At 42.5% G+C, this 20,965-nt stretch overlaps 1 protein-coding gene across 1 annotated transcript in view; it reads left to right on the top strand.

The window, feature by feature from the left end:
• The window catches only part of OTOG (otogelin), a 93,265-nt gene that overhangs the window by 6,884 nt on the left and 65,416 nt on the right, over nt 1-20,965 (top strand). The window contains exons 7-16 of the mRNA XM_036765102.1: nt 139-293; nt 3,694-3,812; nt 5,355-5,560; nt 8,833-8,963; nt 9,525-9,631; nt 10,155-10,264; nt 12,374-12,502; nt 13,288-13,396; nt 14,645-14,691; nt 15,167-15,312. Of these exons, the coding sequence (XP_036620997.1) occupies nt 139-293; nt 3,694-3,812; nt 5,355-5,560; nt 8,833-8,963; nt 9,525-9,631; nt 10,155-10,264; nt 12,374-12,502; nt 13,288-13,396; nt 14,645-14,691; nt 15,167-15,312 (1,259 nt within the window). The remainder of the gene's footprint in view (nt 1-138; nt 294-3,693; nt 3,813-5,354; nt 5,561-8,832; nt 8,964-9,524; nt 9,632-10,154; nt 10,265-12,373; nt 12,503-13,287; nt 13,397-14,644; nt 14,692-15,166; nt 15,313-20,965) is intronic.

Genomic DNA, 20,965 nt, shown 5'->3' with positions numbered 1-20,965 from the left:
GGCTAGTAGATGGGACGGACTTTGATTATTCATCTCTGGGCAACTGAATACACTCATCCTCCGGACTCAACCTTGGATCCCCTCCCTAGAAGTGTGCCCAGATTTTCTGTTGAAAGCCTTCCCTTTGCTTGTGTTTAGTGTATAACACAGGCCCTGAGAGAGACAATATTTGCCGTACGTGGGGACAACACCATGTCGAGACATTTGATGGCCTCTATTACTACTTCTCTGGGAGAGCCAGCTACACCCTGGTGGGTCAGTATGAGCCTGGTGAGCAGAGCTTCTCCATCCAGGTGAGGAAGTACATGGCTTCAGCCCTGGTCCCACTCATTATCACAGATGTGTGCATTCAAAGGTGGGGGTTGGGGTGCTTGACATATGCTCATGTATAGGACACAGTAGTATAGACTAGAGTTGAGATGAGTTGTAGTGAGAATGGCTTGTTAACTTGGGTTGCACCAAAGGGATTCTTGATCTTGGTAAGGTCTGGGATGTAGTCTTTCACACTGGTCTTCAGTTCATGAACATGAATTCATCAGGTTAGTCTTGGGCCTTAGGGACCGATTCATACTAATCAACCTTATAAGGCACTGATAGGACCTTTCCAACTGAGATTTGGTGATCCAATTGGCCATCCAGCTCAATCTACACCTGAGTTAGAAGAATCCCAGAATTTCAGAGGTGGAAAGGACTTTGCCAGTCATAGGATCCTAGATAGACCTATATGTGGAAGGGAACTCAGATGCCATCTAGACCAACCTCTTCATTTTACACATGAAGAAACTGAGATCAACAGAGGTAGAATGACTTTTTCAAGGTCATACAGATACTAAAAGTCAGACATTATAATATACTTGACAACAAAAGGAAGCCCACTGTCTCCCAAGGAAACACATTTTAGGTTTTATCAGTTCTAATTGTTAGGAAGGTTTTCCTGACACTTCCTGTAGCTTTCATCTATCACTCACGGTTCAGCTTTCTGGGACCAAGTAGAACCCATCTAAATCCTTCAAATTCTCTCTTAAAACATGCAGTATGGGGAACTCGGTGAGGTTTCAGTATGATTTCTAGTTCCCTTATCACCTTGATTCCCATGTCTGAATGTCCTCCAGTTTGTCAATGTCCCTTCCATAGGTGTCCAGCACAGAATACAGTATTCTCATGTCATATCCATGACAGCCGAGAAAAGATTCTCATCCTCTAAGTTCTGGACACTCTGTCTCTAACCTAGGATGGCATTTTTTGGAGGGGGTGTTTTGTCATGCTGTTATTACCTCATGATGAGTTTTCAGTCCACAAAACCTACAGATTCTCTCCACTTGAATTGTTTTCCAGCTATTTCTCTTCCCCCTGTCTTGCATTTTTGAAGTTGATTTTTTGAACCCAAGTTAGAACTTTGCATTTATCTCTATTAAATTTAGTCATTTCTGACCATTGTTCTAACTCAGCAGTTTGCAACTTTTTGGTCTTGGGACCCTTTTGCACTCTTAAAAATGATTGAGAAGCTCCCTCTCCTATGAGTCTTTGTTATGTGGATTACATTGATATTTACCATATTAGAAATTAAAATGTCTTAGTATTAGATGGAAATAGTTTTGACCTTAAGTTCAGTCATTTCAGTCACATCCAGACTCTTTGTGACCCCATTTGGGATTTTCCTGGCAAAGATAAGAGTGGTTTGTCATTTCTTTCTCCAGTTGATTTTAGAGACGAGGAAACTGAAGCAAACAGGGTTAAATAACTTGCCCAGGGTCATACAGCTAGTAAGTATCTGAGGCCAGATTTGAACTCAGGAAGATGAATCTGATTTCAGGCCTGGCACTCTATCCACTGTACCACATAGCTGTCCTTTTTGACTTTAAAGACCTCTTGAAAGAATCTCAGGGACCCCAGGATTCCCTTGACGATCCTTTGAGAATTGCTAAAATGTTGGCTTTCCATCCCTGTTTCATGTTTTTTGCAAACCTGACAAGTGTGCCTTCAGTGTCTTCATCCAAGGCCTTGATAAAAATATTGAATAGCATGAGACCAACTCAGGACAGATCCCTTGAGGCCTCTACTGAGAACTCATTAATGACTGTTTTGTTTTAGCTTCATTCATTCAACCAGGTTCTGAATGCCTCCTCCAGTCCACATGTGTTCTTGTCTACAAGAAGCATGAAAGACTTGTTCAACTGCTTAGCCCAGATGCCAGAATATTAAGTTACACTAAGAAATGTTACTCTAGAATGAGCTGGATTCTCATGTTGGAAGATTAGCTTATTATGTGTCAGCAACGTCATCAGGTCAAATAAGATAATATCTGGAATGCACTTTGCAAACCTTCAAGCACTGTATTCGTGCCTTCTGGGAGGCAGTGTTGCTTAATGATTAGAATGCTGGGTCTGGAAAATCCAAGTTCAAATGCAACCCTGGGGGCACTCAGCTTTCATTTTATTGTTGAGCTTTCAACTTTCATTAAAAAATTAATTTAATTTAATTTTTGGCAATTGACAAAAAATCTATTTTCTCTTCCCTTCACCTCCACCTGGGGGGAGGGGGAATAATCAAACAAAAAAGAAACAAAACCCTTGTAACAAATATGCATATTCAAGGAAAACAAAATCTCATATTGGTCATGTCCAAAAGATACATGTCTCAATCTGCACTCCTGGAGAGGGGAGACCATCCCCACTCTCTGTTAGGTAAGGTTCACTTTTCGTTATCCAACCAATTGTCACTGCTCCCTGACCACCACTCTCTTCCCTTCTAGGAATGCAAGCTCCTTGGGGAAGGAACTGTGTTCCTTGCTTTTATTTGTATCTTCAGTGCTTAGGAGAGGGCCTGGCACAGAGTAAATGCTTTTTTATTCATTCATTCATTCGTTCGCTTGTTCGTTCATTCATTCAAATTCTGCTTTCTCTACACTTAACTAGCCATGGTCCTGTGTGAGAATCATGAGATCTTTCTCTCTGTCTCTCTTTCTGTCTCTCCTTCTCTCCCTCCTTCCTTTCCTTGCTTTTTCTTTGTTTCTTTTTCTCTTTCTATAATCTATTTATATATCTATATATAATGAGGTTTTATATGTATGTACATAGATACATATGTATATATATGTATGTGCATATATACACAGATATACATACACTTATGTATATGTATATGCTTATACACACATATAGTGCTTTGTAAACCTTATTAGAAGCATTATAGAAATGTTGGCAGTTATTACTTAACCTAATTTTTCTCAGGTAACTCCCTGGTATTCCATTAAATTGCAGTTGGATGAGAGTTGTGTTGGTGGAGCAAGTTCTCACACCAGCAGTTCCCCCTCCTGATGAAATCACAGACCCTTTGGGTAGTTTTATTGCTGTTATTATGATTTTAAAGCCATAGAAACCTGGGATCCCCATTCCTGTTATAGAGACACATCTGCCAGGTTGCATACTTGGAGGTCAGCCTTTTGTCTCAGATAGTACTTAGGCATACTTGATAAGTTCTTACTCTTTAACTCTTTTTTTTTAAATCCATGGTTCCTTATTCACTCAAAACTTTTGCCATTATCATACTTCTCTTGCCAGATATGTAGAGGCAGCTAGATGACATGGTGGATAGAATGCTGGACTTTGAGTCAGGAAGACCTGAGTTCCAATTCTGATTCTGACATGCTGGGAGTAGGTTCCTGGCTCAGATGTCTCAACCCTTTCATTTCAGGTTCACAACTACCCAGAATGCAGCTCTTTCCCCTACAGCTGCCCACGGTCTGTCAGCCTCTTCTTTGCTGGGGAAGATGAGATCCGTCTCAGCAGGAATGTCACCCACGGGGGTTTGGGGTAATGAACTAACTTCCTTGTACCTTGTCTTACCATCCATGGCATATGGTGTCTTGGGCAGAAGCAACAACATTCTTCCTTTTTTAAGAGGAAAGTACTATGTAAAGGATATGTCTTCCTTTTAAGTTCTTTGGCTCTGGATGACCTTATGTTAAGCCATCAAGAGACATTCGGGTTGTTTAGGGGGTGTAAGTAGGAGGGTCTTATACACAATATGTGTACAGACTGTGTATAGCAAAGGGCTTATGCAAAGGTGCTCCATCACCAAAGCTTGTCTTTGCCCTCTACTTTCCTCTCACTTCTCTTCTCTCCCTTTCTCCCTTCCCTCTCACTCTCTTCGTGTCCAGGTTTCTCCTTTATTGGAGCAACTAGTATGATAAACTCACTCACCCTGAGGTTTTAGGAACTTCATGTGTCATCCGTCCCAGAGAGTTACATTTTAAAAGAGGCACTTGGATTCACCCAAAGGAATGAATTTTTAATGGTTGAATTTGGTAGTATGGTAGGCTTAAAAGGATGATAATAATAATTCATTTATGTGTATTTAGATTATAATAATAATAATGCTCAATATAGAATAATAAGTATTTGTATCAATAATATATTTTGAAGTTTTCAAAGTATATTATTCATAACAATATAATCATTCATATAATATTTTGCAGTTTTTAAAGTGTATTCCTCATAACAACAATATTATAAGAATTATTATCCCTATGTTATAGAGGCAAAAACAGAGATTTAGAGAGATAAAGTGATTTACTCAAAATCTGAGAGCTAATAGGTGTTGACTAGGCTCTAACCCAGGTCTCTTGACCCGAGACCCAGTAGTCTTTCCCCTTCTATGATCTCTTGTAGTTTGGGGGTAGAGGAGCCCCTCCCTCTATCTCTCTAATCTCTATGAGCATGTCTGGAGTCCTGATCTCCTGTCCAATGTCTTCATGCCTGAGTCAGCAGACTCAGGTTCAAGTCTTGGCTCTCAGGCTTGCTAGCTGTGGTGACCCTCAGTGAGCTTCATCCCTCTGACCCTTAGTATCCTCATTTCCTCATCCGCAAAATGGAGCTATGCACTTACTGCATCCATTAAGTGAGATCCGCATTGTGTACTTCAGGGCTTTAAGAAAAAGCTACAAACTATAAAATATTATGCAAATATAAATTACTATTATTACATATAATAATAATAATAATTTCTATTTTCAGTCTATAAACTATATATTACATATAATAATTATTATTAATGTAATACTTTAATTTGTAAATTATAGTTACAAAGTTCTTGTAAGCTGTGAAGTATTATATAAATTATTGCAATAATTCACTGTATAAACTACAGTTTATAAGGAAAAGACTTTGCAAACAGTGAATGTTGTTATTATTCTTAATTTTCTGTGGTATGTTCCAGTGGGTCTGTAGCTGGGAGTGGGTCAGATGTTCTAGGTTGGAATGCTTTTTAATAAACACCCTTCTTGGAGCATCTCAGTGAGCAGGAGGTTTGGGAGCTCTGAGTACCCTGTGTTGTCTCCTCCTGTGCCATGACAGGGTCCAGCTGCCTCACATTACAGGGAACTTGCGACTCCATCAGATGGCTGGCTATGTCATTGTGCAGCACCAGTCTGCTTTCACGCTGGCATGGGATGGTGAGTCAGCTGTCTACATCAAGATGAATCCTGAATATTTAGGCAAGACTCATGGGTTGTGTGGAAACAACAATGCTGACCCCCAGGATGACCTGAAGACCAGCTTTGGTGAGTATTGAGGACCAATAGCTCAAGAGCTTCTATTCCCTACCCCTTTCCCAAATGGAGTATCAAGAGAGACATCCAGGATAGGAGAGATCAGGTGATGGGTTTGGGGAGAAAGCTAATCTTTTCATCAGTTGAGTCAATAGAGTGTGCCTATTGTGTAACCAGCCCTGTGGAGATGTTGGTCCTATGCTAGATGAGCTTAGAAATCATGTATTTTATATGAACATAGTTATTCGCATGTTTCCCCCTTCATTAGAACGGGAGCTTTTTCAGGGTAGGGACTGTTTTTCCTTTCTTTGCATCCTCAGTGCTTAGTGCCTGGCACATAACAGGTACTTTGTAAATGCTTGATGATTATAATGTCCAGGGGTATTTTGAAGCTAGCTCATATGAACTGATGGTTAAATCTTCAGTATGAGCATTTTTCCTTGGAAACCTGCTAATGCTACAAATCAGGGCTTGATTTATTGTTTTATTGATTTTCCAAGCTTAAGAAAAGGACTTAGAAAATGCTAATAATACAGATTTAAACTTAAAAATATATTGTGTATATTTTGGAGATCTGGTTGTTAAACATTTACCAAAACACCCCTGATGATGAAAAGGATGATTTTATTATAACAGTAGTCATCTGAGAGCCTGAGATTCTGGGTTAGAAAGAACCCCAGAGGTCCCATTGTCCAATCCTGATTACCTGAAGTTCTTTCTGCTTCCATGGCTTTTCATAGTTTAGAGGTAGAGAAGCCCTTCCAGAACCACTCAAATCACTCTATGGGGGTGATAGCCCAGGTGTACTTGATTTTTATGTCAGTACCTTTGTTCTTTATCTTATAGTCAGGAAATTTAGGTTCAGGTCTTCATGTCTAATGACTGTGTGGCATTGAGAAAATCTCTTTATTTATTTTATCTTCAGTTTCTTCATCTGTAAAATGGGATTAGTAATTCTTGACCTACGTACCTCAGGTTGTGAGAAGATAGTCACCTAGACACTATTGGAATCACGATAAATAGTACACAGTGAAGGCACTAATAACTAAAGAGACTGCGAAAGGCTTCCTGTGGAAGGTGGCATTTAAGCTGAGTCTTGGAGAAACCAGGGAATCTAGGAGTTGGAGATGAGGAGGGAGAGTATCCCAGATATGAGATGAAAAGAAACAAAGTTGGCAGATTGAGCATTTGTGTGAGGAATAGCAAGTGTAGCTTGATCATAGAGGGTTGGAGGGGAATCAAGTGTAAGAGGAATGGAAAGGTATCAAGGAGCCAGGTTGTTAAAAGCTTTAAATGTCAACAGAGGATTTTATACTTGCTTCTGGAAATAATAGGGAGCCACTGAAGCTTATGGGGAGAAGGTGCTTTAAGAAAACCATAAGAATGACAGTGAATGCAAAATGGTATAGTATCCTTACCTAATGGGGATGCAAAGCATCTAGAGGAAGGTAAACGGGACAGTGAGGGAACTGGAGACGGTACCATATGAGGCAGAAGAGAAAAAATAATCAGCAAAACTAATTAATATAGTAAAAAGACCTTAAAATAAACAGAATTTTCCTCACCTATGGATTTCCTACTCTTCAAAGGAGAAGAGGAAAATGTTCTTTGCAACATTGTTGTAATTTTGCAACATTCACTTTTGATCATTTTGTGGTTGTGGCTCTTTAGATTGTTTCCATTTACATAATCATCATGTATATGTTTTCTTGGCACTACCTCATTCTGTATCAGTTCATGAAAGTCTTTCCATGATTCTCTATATTCATCCTATTCCTTGAAGGTGTGGGACTTGAATTGGCCCATGATCGGGGCCCTGACCTGGGCCCAGTAAAAAGAAGGGCAGAGACTATTTCTGTTGGAAGGGACAATGTGAATGAAAGTGAAAATGTCAAATGATCTTGGAGTATTGGTGACAGGGAAAGAACAGAAAAGAGTGAGGAACAGTAGAACATGGGTGGGACTAGATTATGGTGGGGGGGGGGAACTAAAATTCCAGGCAGGAAAGTTTGGACTTGAAGTTGAGGGAAACTGTTGTGGGTTCTTAAGCAACAGAATGAAATGGTGGAAGTTATTATTTAAAAAAAATAAATATGTGTTTGTTTTGTTTTTAGATCACAGTGCTTGGCACATAGTAGGTGCTTACTAAATGTTTGTTGAGTTGAATCTCCAAAAATCCCCTCCTTCCTCCACTCTTAATGATATGTCCCTTATAACAACAAACATTTTTTTTAAAGAAAAAGAAAAAGTCACTCAAAATTAACCAACAGATCAACAGTCTGACAGTATATAAATTCCACATCGCTAGTCTCCCACTTTTGCAAAGGAGGGGAAAAGGCACATTTTTTCATCCCTTCTTTAGTTATAAACTTGGAAATAATAATTACTCAGGATTCAATTTTGTTTTCTTGGTGTTCTTTCAATGTCTATTTTTGTAGTCGTTGTGTATGCTGCTTTCCTGTTTCTCCTTACCTCACTCTGCATCTGTTCATATGTCTTCTTATGCTCCTCTGATTCTTGATATTCATGATTTCTTTCACCGCAGTAATATCTCATTACTTTAAAGTATCGCAACTATTTTTAACCATTCTCCAAAAGATGGATATCTACTTGTTTGAACCGTTTTTTCCACCTCAAAAATGTTGCTAGAAATATTTTTGTTATATATGAGACCTTTTCTTGGGATTTACGCCTGGTAGGTAGTTCTCTGGGTCAAAGGGTATGAATATTTTAGGTGCCTCCTTAGCATGATTCCTAATTGGGAAGCTGCATTTTAAGATTAATCTGGAAGTTTACGAAGGAAGGATTCAAGGATGGGGTGAAGAAAAATATTAATCGCTAGTATTTAGATAGTATTTTAAGGTTTGCAAAACACTTGCCATGTTATCTCATTTAATCTTCACAACAAACTTTAGAGGTAGGTACTATTATTTTCTGAATTTTACAAATGAGGAAGCTGAGACAGAGGTAGATTAAATGACTTGTTCAGGGTCACACAGCTCCTTAAGTATCTAAGGCAGGATTTAAATTCATGTCTTCTTGGCTCCAAATCCAGCTCTCTACCCACTACATTGTCCAAGGTAGACTTCTTAGAAAAAAGACTGTCCACCTAAAATAGCATTGCAATATTCCATTTGTTATGAACCTCCTACCTGTTTACTTCCTTTTTTTTTAAAAAAAATTTTTTTTAGTGTTACTTGATTTCTCTGCTATCTTACTGTCTTTTGTTGCTATTCCTTTCTTTTCCTTGGTGGTCATCCCTGGGATGACATTTTACTCAACAGGAAAACTGACAGAGGATGTGGCCGAGTTTGTGAACAGCTGGCAGGAAGATCCCCCAGATGAGACTCCTGGACCCAATGTCTCATTTCCATCACGCCCACCATGTTTCCATCAGAGTACCACTGCCATGCAGGTCTGGGTTGCCCAAGAGGCTGTTCTTCTTTATTCCTACTCCCCCCAAAGTTCAGCCTTTGTTTCTTCCTCTAAAAGAAAATAAAGGTTTCTTAGGTGGGCCATGGCTCCCATTGCTGAGGTCCCATTTTGGAATGTGGGAAGAGATACTTATGGTGGGTACTTTGTGTAGAAGAAAAGCATTCTCAGACCATTAGGAACTTCTTGGTGCTGGATGGGAGGGGTCTAGGAGAAATGTGCCTTCCTTTATCCTTTCTTCTTCCTCTTACCTCTTCTTCCTTCTCCCCTTTTCTATCCTCCTTCTTCCTATTCCTCTCCTTTTCTTGTCTCTTTCCCTTTCCTCCCTATTATTCCTCCTCCTTTCTTCACTTTCCCTTCTCTCTGTCTCCTTCCTTCTTATTTCCTCTTTTCTGTCCATCTGTAGATAATTGAACAGATCCTACTCTGGCCTAGTTAAGGAATAGACCTATATAGAGACAGGTAGTAGGATAAGATGGCCCCTCTAAGACCTTTGTGTTCTTCCTTACCCCACCCTCTAGCATCTGTGCTGCTTTGTTTCTAGGGGGTGTATGAGCTGTGTGAGGCATTGCAGAAGCCCCCATTTGACACCTGCCATGACTATGTCAGCCCCTTGCCCTACATGGCAAGCTGCACTAGCGACCTCTGCCTGTGAGTGAGTGGTGGTGCTTTAAGGGAAGGAATCCTGTGGGATGAGGAGGGGGCAGGGAGCTTCTGCTTAGGGTCTGGGACAGGGCTATCCTCACCCACAGGATTTAGGCTATGCCTTAAGCCTTAATTGTCCTAAGTCTTTGAACCTTATTTTCATAATATTCTTTTGTTTTTTTTTTCCCCTCACCTTGTGGGGTTGGAGTTGAGCTGGAAGGAAAACAGTTTAATCTTCCCCCTTTGTAGATGGGGAAACAAGCCTAGAGAGGGGAAGTAAGGAGAAGAGGAGGTCACACAGTTAGTGGCAGTGGCAGGGCTAGGGCCCAAGTGTCCTGATTCCCAATCCAGAGCCCCATCCACTTGTCCTTAACTTTGTTTCCACCCCAGATGTAAACAGATGAGTCAGAAGGTCAGCCAGGTAATGGCTCTGGTAGTTCTGTATCTGTATGAGTCTCAGGTATAGGAGTCAGGGTGGAGAGATGGACCCTGTCAATTTTGACCATGACTCTTGGCTTCTCTGGTTCAGGTCAGCATCTGAGGATACCACATGGTGCCGGGCACTGACGGAATATGCCAGGGCATGTGCCCATGCTGGACGCTCCTTGCAGGGCTGGAGAGTCAAGTTCCCACTGTGCGGTAGGCTGAATGAGTTAGTGAAGTCTGCACAAACACCGCTTGAGGGGGGGCAAGGGTAACCCTAAAAACCTAAGGGCACATCTTTGACATGGGCTCTGAAGAAAGGACCCAAGTTTGGGAGCCTCAGTTCACAGAAACCTGGCTTTGTTGATAGCTTGTTTGCCCAGGCTGAGTCATGGCTGGTATCATCATGACACAATGGAAAGAACACCAGCTCTGGATCCAAAGGAGCTGGGTTCAAGTTCTGCTTCTGACATTATTGTATGACCTTGGACCCTCCGTGGAGTTTGGTTTCCTCATCTGTAAAATGAAGTGGCTTGCTGAGATGACCTCTGAGAGACCTTCCAGCTCTAGACCTATAAGAGCAACAGCAATAAGCTACTGTTTATATAGCTTTACAAATACTCTCTTTTTAATCCCCATTTTACAGATAAGAAAACTGAGGCAGGCAGAAAGTAAATGACTTGCCGAGGATCACACAGCTCACCAGTGTCTGAGCCCAGATTGGAACTCGGGTCTTCCTGACTCCAGGTCACATCCCAGGGCTCTATGCACTGTGCCCTCCAAAGCCTAATGACCTCTCATCCATGTCCTTATACCTGAGGCTAGGGGAGACCAGGGGTGCTTGGGTCATTGTTTTGGGGAGCTCTGATGTGGACTTGACTCCAAAGAATCAGAGAGCCTAGTGCCATCACTGAAAGAGAACCTAAAAATCCCATGATCAATCTCCCTCATGTTGTATTTAAGGAGACTAAATTCCAGAGATGTGGAGGGGTTTCCAAAAGATGTTAGAGCCCCATTTGGTGAGGCAGCAGAAATAATATGTATCAAGCATACATTGGTATTAAACAAAACTATTAATTTCCTCACCTCTAGAATGAGGAGGACAATCCCTTCCTTCCCCACTGACCATTGAGGTCACTGTACAGTTCCAATATAATAATGGATAAGAAAGCTCTCTGTAAAATGGTTAAATATAATCATTATGGTGGGGGGTAAAGGAACAAAAAGCATTTATTAAGTGCCTAAGGTGTGCAGTACTGGGCCAAGCATATTACAAATATTATCTTGTTTGAGACTCACAAGAACCCTAACAATATAGGTGTCATTATTATCCCCATTTTACAGAGGAGGGAACCAACATCAACTGACTTGCCCAAGGTCACAGAGCTAGTAAGTGTCTGAGGCTGGATTTGAACTCAGGTCATTCTGATTTGAAGCCTAGCACGCTACCTACTGTGCCAGCTGGATGCTTGTAGAGTTTGGTATTTATTCTGGTGACATATTTGAAAGATTTTGGCAAGCTGGGATGGATCTGGAAATGGCCCATTAGGACAGTGAGAGGACCAGAGACCTGACATATGAGGCGAAGATGATCAGACTGGGGACATTTGGTCTAGAAAAGAGAAGACTCAAGGGGGTAATGATCAACATCTTCAAGTATCCAAAAGGCTGTTACACGCAAGAGAGATTCATCCCATTCTTCTTGGCTTCAGAGGATAGAATGAGGAATATAGGCTGTAAATTGCAGAGAGAGCTTTCAGCTCAGTATAAAAGAAAATTTTACCAACAATTAGAGCTTTCAAATAATGGAATATGCTGTCTTTGGAGAGAGTGAGATTTCCATTCCTTAAGACTATTTAAACAGTGGCAGTATAAGCAGATATTAGGGGTATTATAGAAGAGATTCCTGTATTGGGCACCATAAGATTGTATTATATATGACCCTAAGGCCTCTTTTATCTCTGAGATCCTATAATTCTGATTTATCCCCTTAAAGATTTCTTGTCCATCCATGTGTCCAGCTCAGAGATGAGAGGGGTCTGACTCTACCTGAGGATTTCTCTCTACTGGCTCTGGAAGGTGGCTGGTACCTGGATCCTCAGACAGATGCTAGATTCTGTTTCTGCAGTGATGCTTAGGGACTCAACCCCACTGCTATCTGGGGAATGTCAGAGACGAAAGATTCCTCCCCTGAGGAAAGGAGCTAGGGATGGGACTTGGGACATTAGTATGAGGAGTCCAAGAGTTAGCATGGGGACAGGCCAGATGGGGGGTGAAAAACTGACCCTGTTTCATGGCTTGTCTTCCTGTCCTCCCTCCTTCTAGCTGTGACCTGCAAGGAGGAGGCCTTCATCTACAATGAATGTATCAACTGCTGTCCTGTATCTTGCCAGCCCAGGACCCCTTGCATCGACAGTGAGATTGCCTGTGTGGATGGCTGCTATTGCCCTGAGGGTAATGTTGGAGGGAGGAAATAGTTACCCTGGGAAACCTAATGCCAGAGCTAATGAACTGGGGGCTGTTGATGGGTGGCCCTATAGCTGTGAAATTCATTAAAATTTATAATTTGACTAAGAAATTAAGGTGTGGGAAAGACAGGGACTGAATATTTGCTTACTTATTCACATACACATTCAGTTTATTCACTTAATCACTCGCTAATTCATAAATTTCCTCCCTTATTCATAATACACTAATTCACTCACTAAATAATTCATCCACTTACTCATTAATTTGTTTATTCATTGTCATTCAATGAACCACTTCTTTCATGCCCTATACACACACATACAGAGAGAGGGAGAGGGAGAGAGAGAGAGAGAGAGAGAGAGAGAGAGAGAGAGAGAGAGAGAGAGAGAGGAGATAAGCACAATTTAATAGGACGAGGTCTCTGCCTTCATGGAATCTACATTTTGGTTAGGAAACCAGGTTGTAGCCACCTGAACAGAAATTGACAATTGACAGCACAAGGCAGTGGATGATAAATACCTAACGAGAGGTATAGATGAGTGTACACATTTTGATTTCAAAAGAAGGAGAGATCATTGTGTAGCTAGCAGTAAAGCAAGGCTTCATAAAGAAGTAGATTAAGGCTCTAAGGGGTGGGAAGGCAGTTACACTGTGGAGGGTGTTAAATGCCAGGTCTGAAGGGTACAATTCTCCATATAGACAGTGAGGGACCATTAAAGATTTTTGAGCAAGGCAATGTGGTCAGAGCTGGATTTTACTTGCATTCTTAGGTCTAATCTTTGAAGATGGGGGCTGCATGGCGCCTGCTGAGTGTCCCTGTGAATTCCATGGGAGTCTGTATCCAACAGGCTCTGTGGTGAATGATGATTGCAACACATGGTTGGTGCCCATTGTGGGAAAGGGCTAGGAGGAGCTGGGCATCCCTATACATCCAGGCTCTGTGGGGCCACTCAGGAGAGACTGACAGAGGCTGGTGGTAGCTTGATCCTAACTAGATGTGGTTGCAGAAAAGACGGAATGTAGTCCATGGGGAGATAGTGCATGGAGGAGATTCCTATTCCCTGATAGGCTGATGGGAGGTAGATAGTGCTCTTTCATCCTGATATCTCAGAACCATGGAAAGTCAGAACTTTAAGGGCCACTAGAGGTCATCTAGTCCAACCCTCTCATTTTACAGATGGGGAAACTGAGGACCAGAGAAGGCAGGTGACTTGCCCACAGTCATACATTGAGCTAGTTACTATGCTGAAGTCAGAACCCAGGTCTCCTGACTCTAGTCTAGTGTTTTTTATACTATACCTCACTGAGGAAAGACTTCTCCCTTTCCTCATAATTATTAGCTCTCTTCTGGACTTCCTTCTTTCTGGCCTTTGGGCCCTTCCCAAAGTTTTTTCCAGCCCCCATTTCTGGAGCATTTGAGCCCATTGCAGACTTGGGCCAAGTTTCCTAGATTCCCCTTCCTGGGCTGTACTCTGAGTTACTTGGGACAAACTCTTCCCTCAGACCTTCCCCCTTCTCCTCTCCCCAAGTCTTGGAAATGCCCTTCTTAGAGGCACTGGGCAAATAGGCACTTAGTGAAGCCAGAGAGGTCACCAAAGAACAAAATATCACAAACAAGAAAGCCATAAAATGATACTAAAGAGAAAAAGTTAAAGGGACCAGAGGGTGTTTTAACCTCCCCCAATCCCAGATCTCCACTAGTGGGAAGGAGAGGACATGGATGTGAAGGGAGAGGCTGTTATTCTTTGGTGGTAGGGGGTGGGGTGGGGTGGGATGGGGAGGATGTCTCTGCCCTAGGTACAGTGGACAGATGACTGGCTGTGGAGTTAGAGGCTCTACCTTCAAATCCAACCTCTGACACTCAATATTGGTTGGCCCAATTACCTTCATAAGCCTCCATTTCATTGTTTTTAAAGGAATCCCTAGGTCTGTGATCCCAGGATCAAAGGGCCTTCTTGGGAAGAGCAGAGGTAGATCTATATAAAGCTGCTGGTCAGTCTGTGGGGACTAGCTAAGTTTGGGAATAGAGGACAGATAGAGTACCAGTCCCCTTCCTGGTCATTTGAAGCTTGATTGTACCTGGTCCTGGTATAACATGATCTCTGAAATGTCATCTCTCTCTTTCAGCACATGCAGAGGGGGCAAATGGATGTGCAGTGCTTCAGCCTGCCCAGGTATCTTGTGGCATGGGCGGGGGTGGGGGAGTCTTAGCTTCATACCCTCAGATTGCAGGTGGGGTGGGGTCCATAGGAACAGCTCTCTAGGGCCATGCTAGCAGTAGGGTAGAGTCAATGATCCAGATATTTTGGACAAAGAACTCTCTGACATGAGTGTTTTTGCTTGAATGATACTGTGCCCTGTAGATTGAACCGTTTTTAATTTTGGAGTTTCCTAAGCTTTAAGAACATACATTAGAGTCAGGATGATGTTCCCTCTCCCCTCAGAATGAGAACTTCTTGAGGTTAAGCCTGTGTTTCTTGCATCAGATCGAGGACCCAAGGACAGGGTCTAGGTTTCTCCATCAGACTCTCGTCCTCCAAGGGTGGAGGGTTACATCTCCTCCCTCACATCTTGGCTCCTAGCAGACCAGGATCCCTAGGCTGGGGAGCAGTCCTTACCTTGGGTGTGACAGGCTTCCTGCTCTTTCAGTGGAGTGCTCTGTGACTGGAGACATCCATTTCACCACTTTTGATGGGCGCCGGTACACATTTCCCGCCACATGCCAGTACATCTTAGCCAAGAGCCGCTCCTCAGGCACCTTCACAGTGACAATTCAGAATGCCCCATGTGGTCCGGTAAGATTTCTGCTACAATGGTCAGTGATAGTCCATAGGGGCAGCAAAGGAGAAGAGGAGATTGCCTGCAAGTGAACCACAGGTCAATCAATGGGGGGAAAAAGCTCCTTAGGCTGAAAGATAAGCCACCCCGCCCCAGTTGCTTCCCTCACAATCTGTAAAGTTTATACACTTGAAACAATCAGAGAACCACTCAGTGTAAGATTGTATGCTTCTAACTATGGGTATTCAGCGCAGGGTGCAGTAATCAGGGAAGGCTTTATGGAGGAGGTGAGACTTAAGCTGTGTCCTGGAGGATAAGCAGGTAAGATTTAGATGGATGGATAAGAGGATTGCCAGGCATAGTAATCAAAATGACCAAAGGCTCAGAGATGGGAATAAATTAAGTATGCTCATGGAACACTCAGAAGACCCTACCAAGCAGAGGGGAGAGGGGCAATGAGAGGTGCATCTATCTGTTCAGGAACCCTCCACCACATCCCTGACAAGCAATGACCAAGTCTCCACTGGAAGACTTGCCTTTCTTGGTGGGGACCTCACTACCTCCAAAGATAGCTCATTTTACTTTTGGATTCTTATCATTAGAAAAGAAGCCAGGATCTGGAGCAGCAAGACATAAGTTTAATTCCAAACTGATGCTTACTAGGTGCATGACTCTAAGCAAGTCATATAATCTCTGTCCGCCTTGATTCCTTCCTCTGTAAAAATGGGGATCATAATAGGACCTACGTCTAGACATTGTTGTGTGAGAGATAATATTTATAAAGTGCTTTACAAACCTTTATTATATAAATGTGAGCTATTATTTTTATTTGCATCAAACTGAAATCTGCCCTTCTATAGCTTCTAGCCAGTGTTCTAAGTCTTCCCTTTGGGGTCAAAGAGAACATATCTAATCCCTTTTCCTTTATTTACTTGAAGACACCAATCAACGTCATCCTGCCTAAATTTTCTCCTCTTCAGGCTAAACATTTCCTTCAATTAAAGTACCCGTGGAATAATCTCAAGTCTCCCTATTCTGGACATGCCATAGATTATAAATGTCTTTCTCCAAATGTAGTGCCCAGGACTGATGGTCTGGCCAGGGCAGAAGAGAGTAGCAATATTTCCTCCCTCCCTCAGGATGCTGAAGTCTTAATTCATGAAGCTTAAGATGGGGAGTCATTCCATTGTGTATCGCTTATTAGCATACAAGTCCCTGGGCAGTTCCCAGGCACAGAAATGATAAGAATAGACATTGTCAGCTCCTCATTAGAGAAGGGACCTGCCTCCATGCTAGGCTCCTGGGCAGTCTTAGACTAATTGGAATGTCAGCAGTCTGACCTCGAGCTGTCAGAATGAGTGGAAAACTGAGTTCTGAGGCATTTTAATTGAATGTCTAAGGGAGCTGGGTGCTTGGGTTCTGTCAGAAGAGGAGGCTCGGCTATTATGAGCTTGGGGGCAGTATTTTATGACCTATCATACAGGGTGATTTGCAGGATTTTTTTTTATTTGATTATGCATATTTGTTGCAAGGGTTTTTCTTTTCTTTCTTTTTTAATTCAGTGGGATAAGTGAGAGGGAGAGAAAATCCATTTTTTATTCATTGAAAAATTGAATTAAAATTAAAAACATGGGGTTGATGGTGACAGTGTGTGGTTGGCAGGGATGGGGAGGAGGATTGCTTTGGAGGCAGCTCAGCAGGGTGAAAGGGAGCTCAAGATATTTCCAAGAATTTGCTTTCAGGTGGGGATTCAGGTTTTGTTTGGAGGACTGAACTGTGTGTACTGTTTAGGACAGTGGTTCTGGAGATCCCATGGTTATGCTTTCCTGTCTGCTCCAAGGGTTTCGTTAGAAAGTATTTCCTTAAGCATTACCTTGGGTTTGTTTTCCTAAACCTTTTAGCAGAAACAAGGATATCTTCTCTCCTGGAAATGCATTTGACTCTGCCCTCCAGTTGGGGAATAACATTAGTGTACATGCAAGTAATATGGAAGCTAGTCAGGGCTCTACTACACCCTAGATAGGCCAATACCCTGAGGGGTGGTGGTGGTGTCAGGATGTGGTTAAGCAATGTAGACCAATACTTTGAGATTGGTAATCACTCCCTTGGGCTATATAGGCAGCAAGACCCATTGAGTGAGGTCTAGTGAGTCAATGTTGCCTAGTGCAGTGAGTAGTAACTCTAGTCAGAGGACCTAGAGATTCAAATCTCCGTTTGACACTTAGTACCTGAGCGACTGTGGGAAAGTCACATGATCTCTCTGAACCTTGGTGTCTTCATTTGCAAAACGAGGGGGGTTGGATTAGATGACTTGTAAGGTCCCTAATATCTTTAAAGCAATGACACTATGAGCTTGAGAATGGTTATCTAAGAGATATTTGGTCCCATCTTTTCCAGAGTCCCAGCAGTCACTGGGGCTCTGAGCAAAGATCCTCTTATTTCTTCCCCAAGATGAAGGGCTCCTCTCATATTTTGCTTCACTTTCTTGAGAAAGGGGGGACTCAGACTAACCCAGTCACTGACCTTTGCAGTAGGGAGGAACCTGGAAGGGCTAAGCAGCTCAAGGGCATTATTTCAGGGGCTACTTCTCCAAACTGTTCCAAAGAAGCAAAGAGATGCCTCCTCTCCTGGAGATGAAGTTTCATCCTCAACAGCCAACCAGAAAATACTCTTTCCTTGGAAAAAGTGAGACTTGGAGTCAGGAAGATCTGGGCTGTGACACATACTAGCTGTGTGAACTTGGGCAAGTCACTTAACCTCTCTGGTCCTCAGTTTCTCCATCAGCAAAAGAGGCAGTTGGACTCAGAAGACCTCCAATATCTCTTTCATCTTTAAAACTATGATCCTGATTTACATGGGAAATGACCCTATGATTTCCATTTGATCATTCCCCCCTCTTCCTACCATAGCTGAGCAGGGAAATGGGGAATAGGGACCAGAAAGGCTGCTGGTTTAGGGGTGAGCCTATGAAAAGATAAAGTCTTAGGTTGCTGTTAAATGTCAGTTAGTCAATAAACATTCATTAAGTGCCTACTTTGTGCTAGGTGCACTGCCAAGTGCTGGGGATATAAAGAAGGGCAGAAGACAGTCCCTGACCTCAAGGAGTTCACCAATCTAGTGGATCCTCTTGAGAACCTTAAAGTGCTTTCACTTGTGAATGTGCTGTTCCTCACTGCAACTCAGTTGTATGGAGAGGGGAAGGGAAGGTTTTGCTCCTCCTACTCATTTCATGAATGGCAATACTAAGTTCTACAGTGTCCTTTGTTCATAGTCCCACAGTGAGTGGGCTGCCAAAGTGGAACGGGATCCTAGGCATCCTGTCTCCTGGTCTAGTGCTCTGTCTACCGGCTATTTCACTTACCCGGAGGATTTTTCATTCCACATCATTCCATATCATCGGCCGCCAACTGAACCCCTTGAGAGGCAATGTGGGGTAATAGGTAGAGTACTGGGTTTAAAGTTAGGAGACCTCAGTGTGAATCCTGCCTTAGACACCTGTTAGCTCTTCAATCATAGACAAGTCACTCTCTCTGAGCTTCCATATCTTCAGTGGAAAAGGGGCATAATAAGGTTGGCTCTCCCTCCTTCCCTGAGTTACTGTGATGAAAAATACTTTGTAAACCTCAAAGCAAAATGTGAGAAATGTGAGCTAGTAATAGACATTCATAAGACAACTGTCATGTGCATGGTCTTGTGCCAGACGGGGCCACAGATGAAAGGGCTATTTGTCAGCGGAGACGCTTTGATTTAAGAAAAGGGATCCCAGGCAGCAAGGGTGGTGAAATGTCATTGTGACCTTTAAGCAAGATATTTTGTAAATGACTCCAAATGAAATAAGATTCTTAGGCCCAGACTTTAGGGTGAAGGAGGGGGTTCCTTTATCAATAATTTATAGTACTCTCTCTCTTTGCCTTTACCCCAGGCTACAGGGGATGGAGCCCATAGGTCTGAAGGTACTCTCCACGCATCTGGCCAAAGATGTTGGAGATGAGCTGTTTGTTCATGGTGGTGCATGGATCTCCAGCACTCAGTGTGTCGATAAGAATTCACTAATTACCCGCTTTGGGGTCAGACACTGTGTTAAGCATTGGGGGTACAAAAGGTCAAAAACAGAGCCTGCCCACAAGGACATGCAGCCCAGAACACTCTTGAGTGTAGCTTAAACTAGATTCAAATGGGGTGCCTATCTGATTGTGATGTATCTATGTGTATATATAAATAAACACATATACACACATATATATATACACATGTATGTACACATATGTATACACACATATATGCATGTAACATGTGCGGACACTGTAGTAACCTCTGTTTGAATTTGAGTACGACACCAGTGAGCGCTGAGTTAGAGCACTGAGAGTCTGAGCTATTTGCCAGTGTCCCACAACCGGCATGTGTCAAAGGTGGGGCTTGAACCCAGGTCACCCTGTTTCCAAGGCCGATTGTCTATCTACTATACTACATTGTCTCACTCAGCTGACTGTTGGATCTATGATGCTTAGCTCTTGCTCTCTGTGTCTGAAAGACACACACACACACACACACACACACACACACACGCACACATGAACACACACACACACACACACACACACACACACACACACACACACACCCTTAGAAAAAGGTTCTTCAGGAAGGGGCTGGGAGAAGCAGCTCATTCAAAAGTTAGATTGGGAGTCAGGAGATTTGCGGTTTGATCCCAGCTGAACTATTTGTTAGTCAAGTGACCTTAGCAAGTCTTTCTTCTCTCTTTGCATCTCAGTTTCTTCATGTTTTTAATTATAGGGCCAGACTACATGGTTTCTAAAATGCTTTCTTAGTACTGATCTACCATCTATGCAATTTTTGAGAGAGGACTAGCCTTCTTCCACCTTTCCAGTGTTCTTCCACCTTATTCCTTAACACATATTCTTCTATCCAATGAAACTGGCCTCCTGGCTGTTCCATAAACAATACATTCCATTTCTTAGCTCCAGGCATTTTTTCCCGCTGGCTATCCCCAATGCCTGGAACACTTTCCCTCCTTTATTCCAATTAATAACATCCCCAGCTTCTTTTAAGAGCCAGCTAAAATCCTAGGAAGCCTTCCCTAACACCTCTTAATTCCAATGCCTTCTCTCTGTTAATTATGCCTAATTTATCCTGTATATAACTTGCTTTGTATATACTTGGTTACATGTTGTCTCCTCATTAGATTGTAAATTCCTTGAGGGCATGGACTGCCTTCTGCCTCTTTTTGTATCTTCAGCACTTAGCACAGTGCCTGGCACATAATAGATGATTAATAAATTTGATTTATTGATTGATTGATGTGTGAGTTCATCTGTGTAGGGAACTCTCCCTTAAGGAAATTCCCTCCACTGATGCTGATTGGCATGTGCTCTGCAATTTAGAATCTTAAAGAGCTGTCTAGAGTATTGAGAAGTTACATGACTTGTCCTGGGTCACACAACAGATGGCTGTCAGAGGCAGGACCTGAACTCAGGTCATTTTGACTCTAAGGCCAGCTCTCTATACACCATGATCATAGCTGCCTTTCACTGATATATCATGATTTCACCTTCCTGTTTCTAGCTAGTGGGGTATGAGATCTTGCTTGAGCCAATGTCTTCTGGAATCCTGTGAAGAAATGACTCTTGGTGGTGGAAGTTGTGTAGTTGA

Source organism: Trichosurus vulpecula, chromosome 6 (genome assembly GCF_011100635.1).
Source record: "Trichosurus vulpecula isolate mTriVul1 chromosome 6, mTriVul1.pri, whole genome shotgun sequence".
In the NCBI taxonomy this organism is placed as follows: Eukaryota; Metazoa; Chordata; class Mammalia; order Diprotodontia; family Phalangeridae; genus Trichosurus; species Trichosurus vulpecula.
The sequence above is the reverse complement of the archived record's forward strand: the minus strand, read 5'-3'. Positions and strand labels throughout refer to the sequence as shown.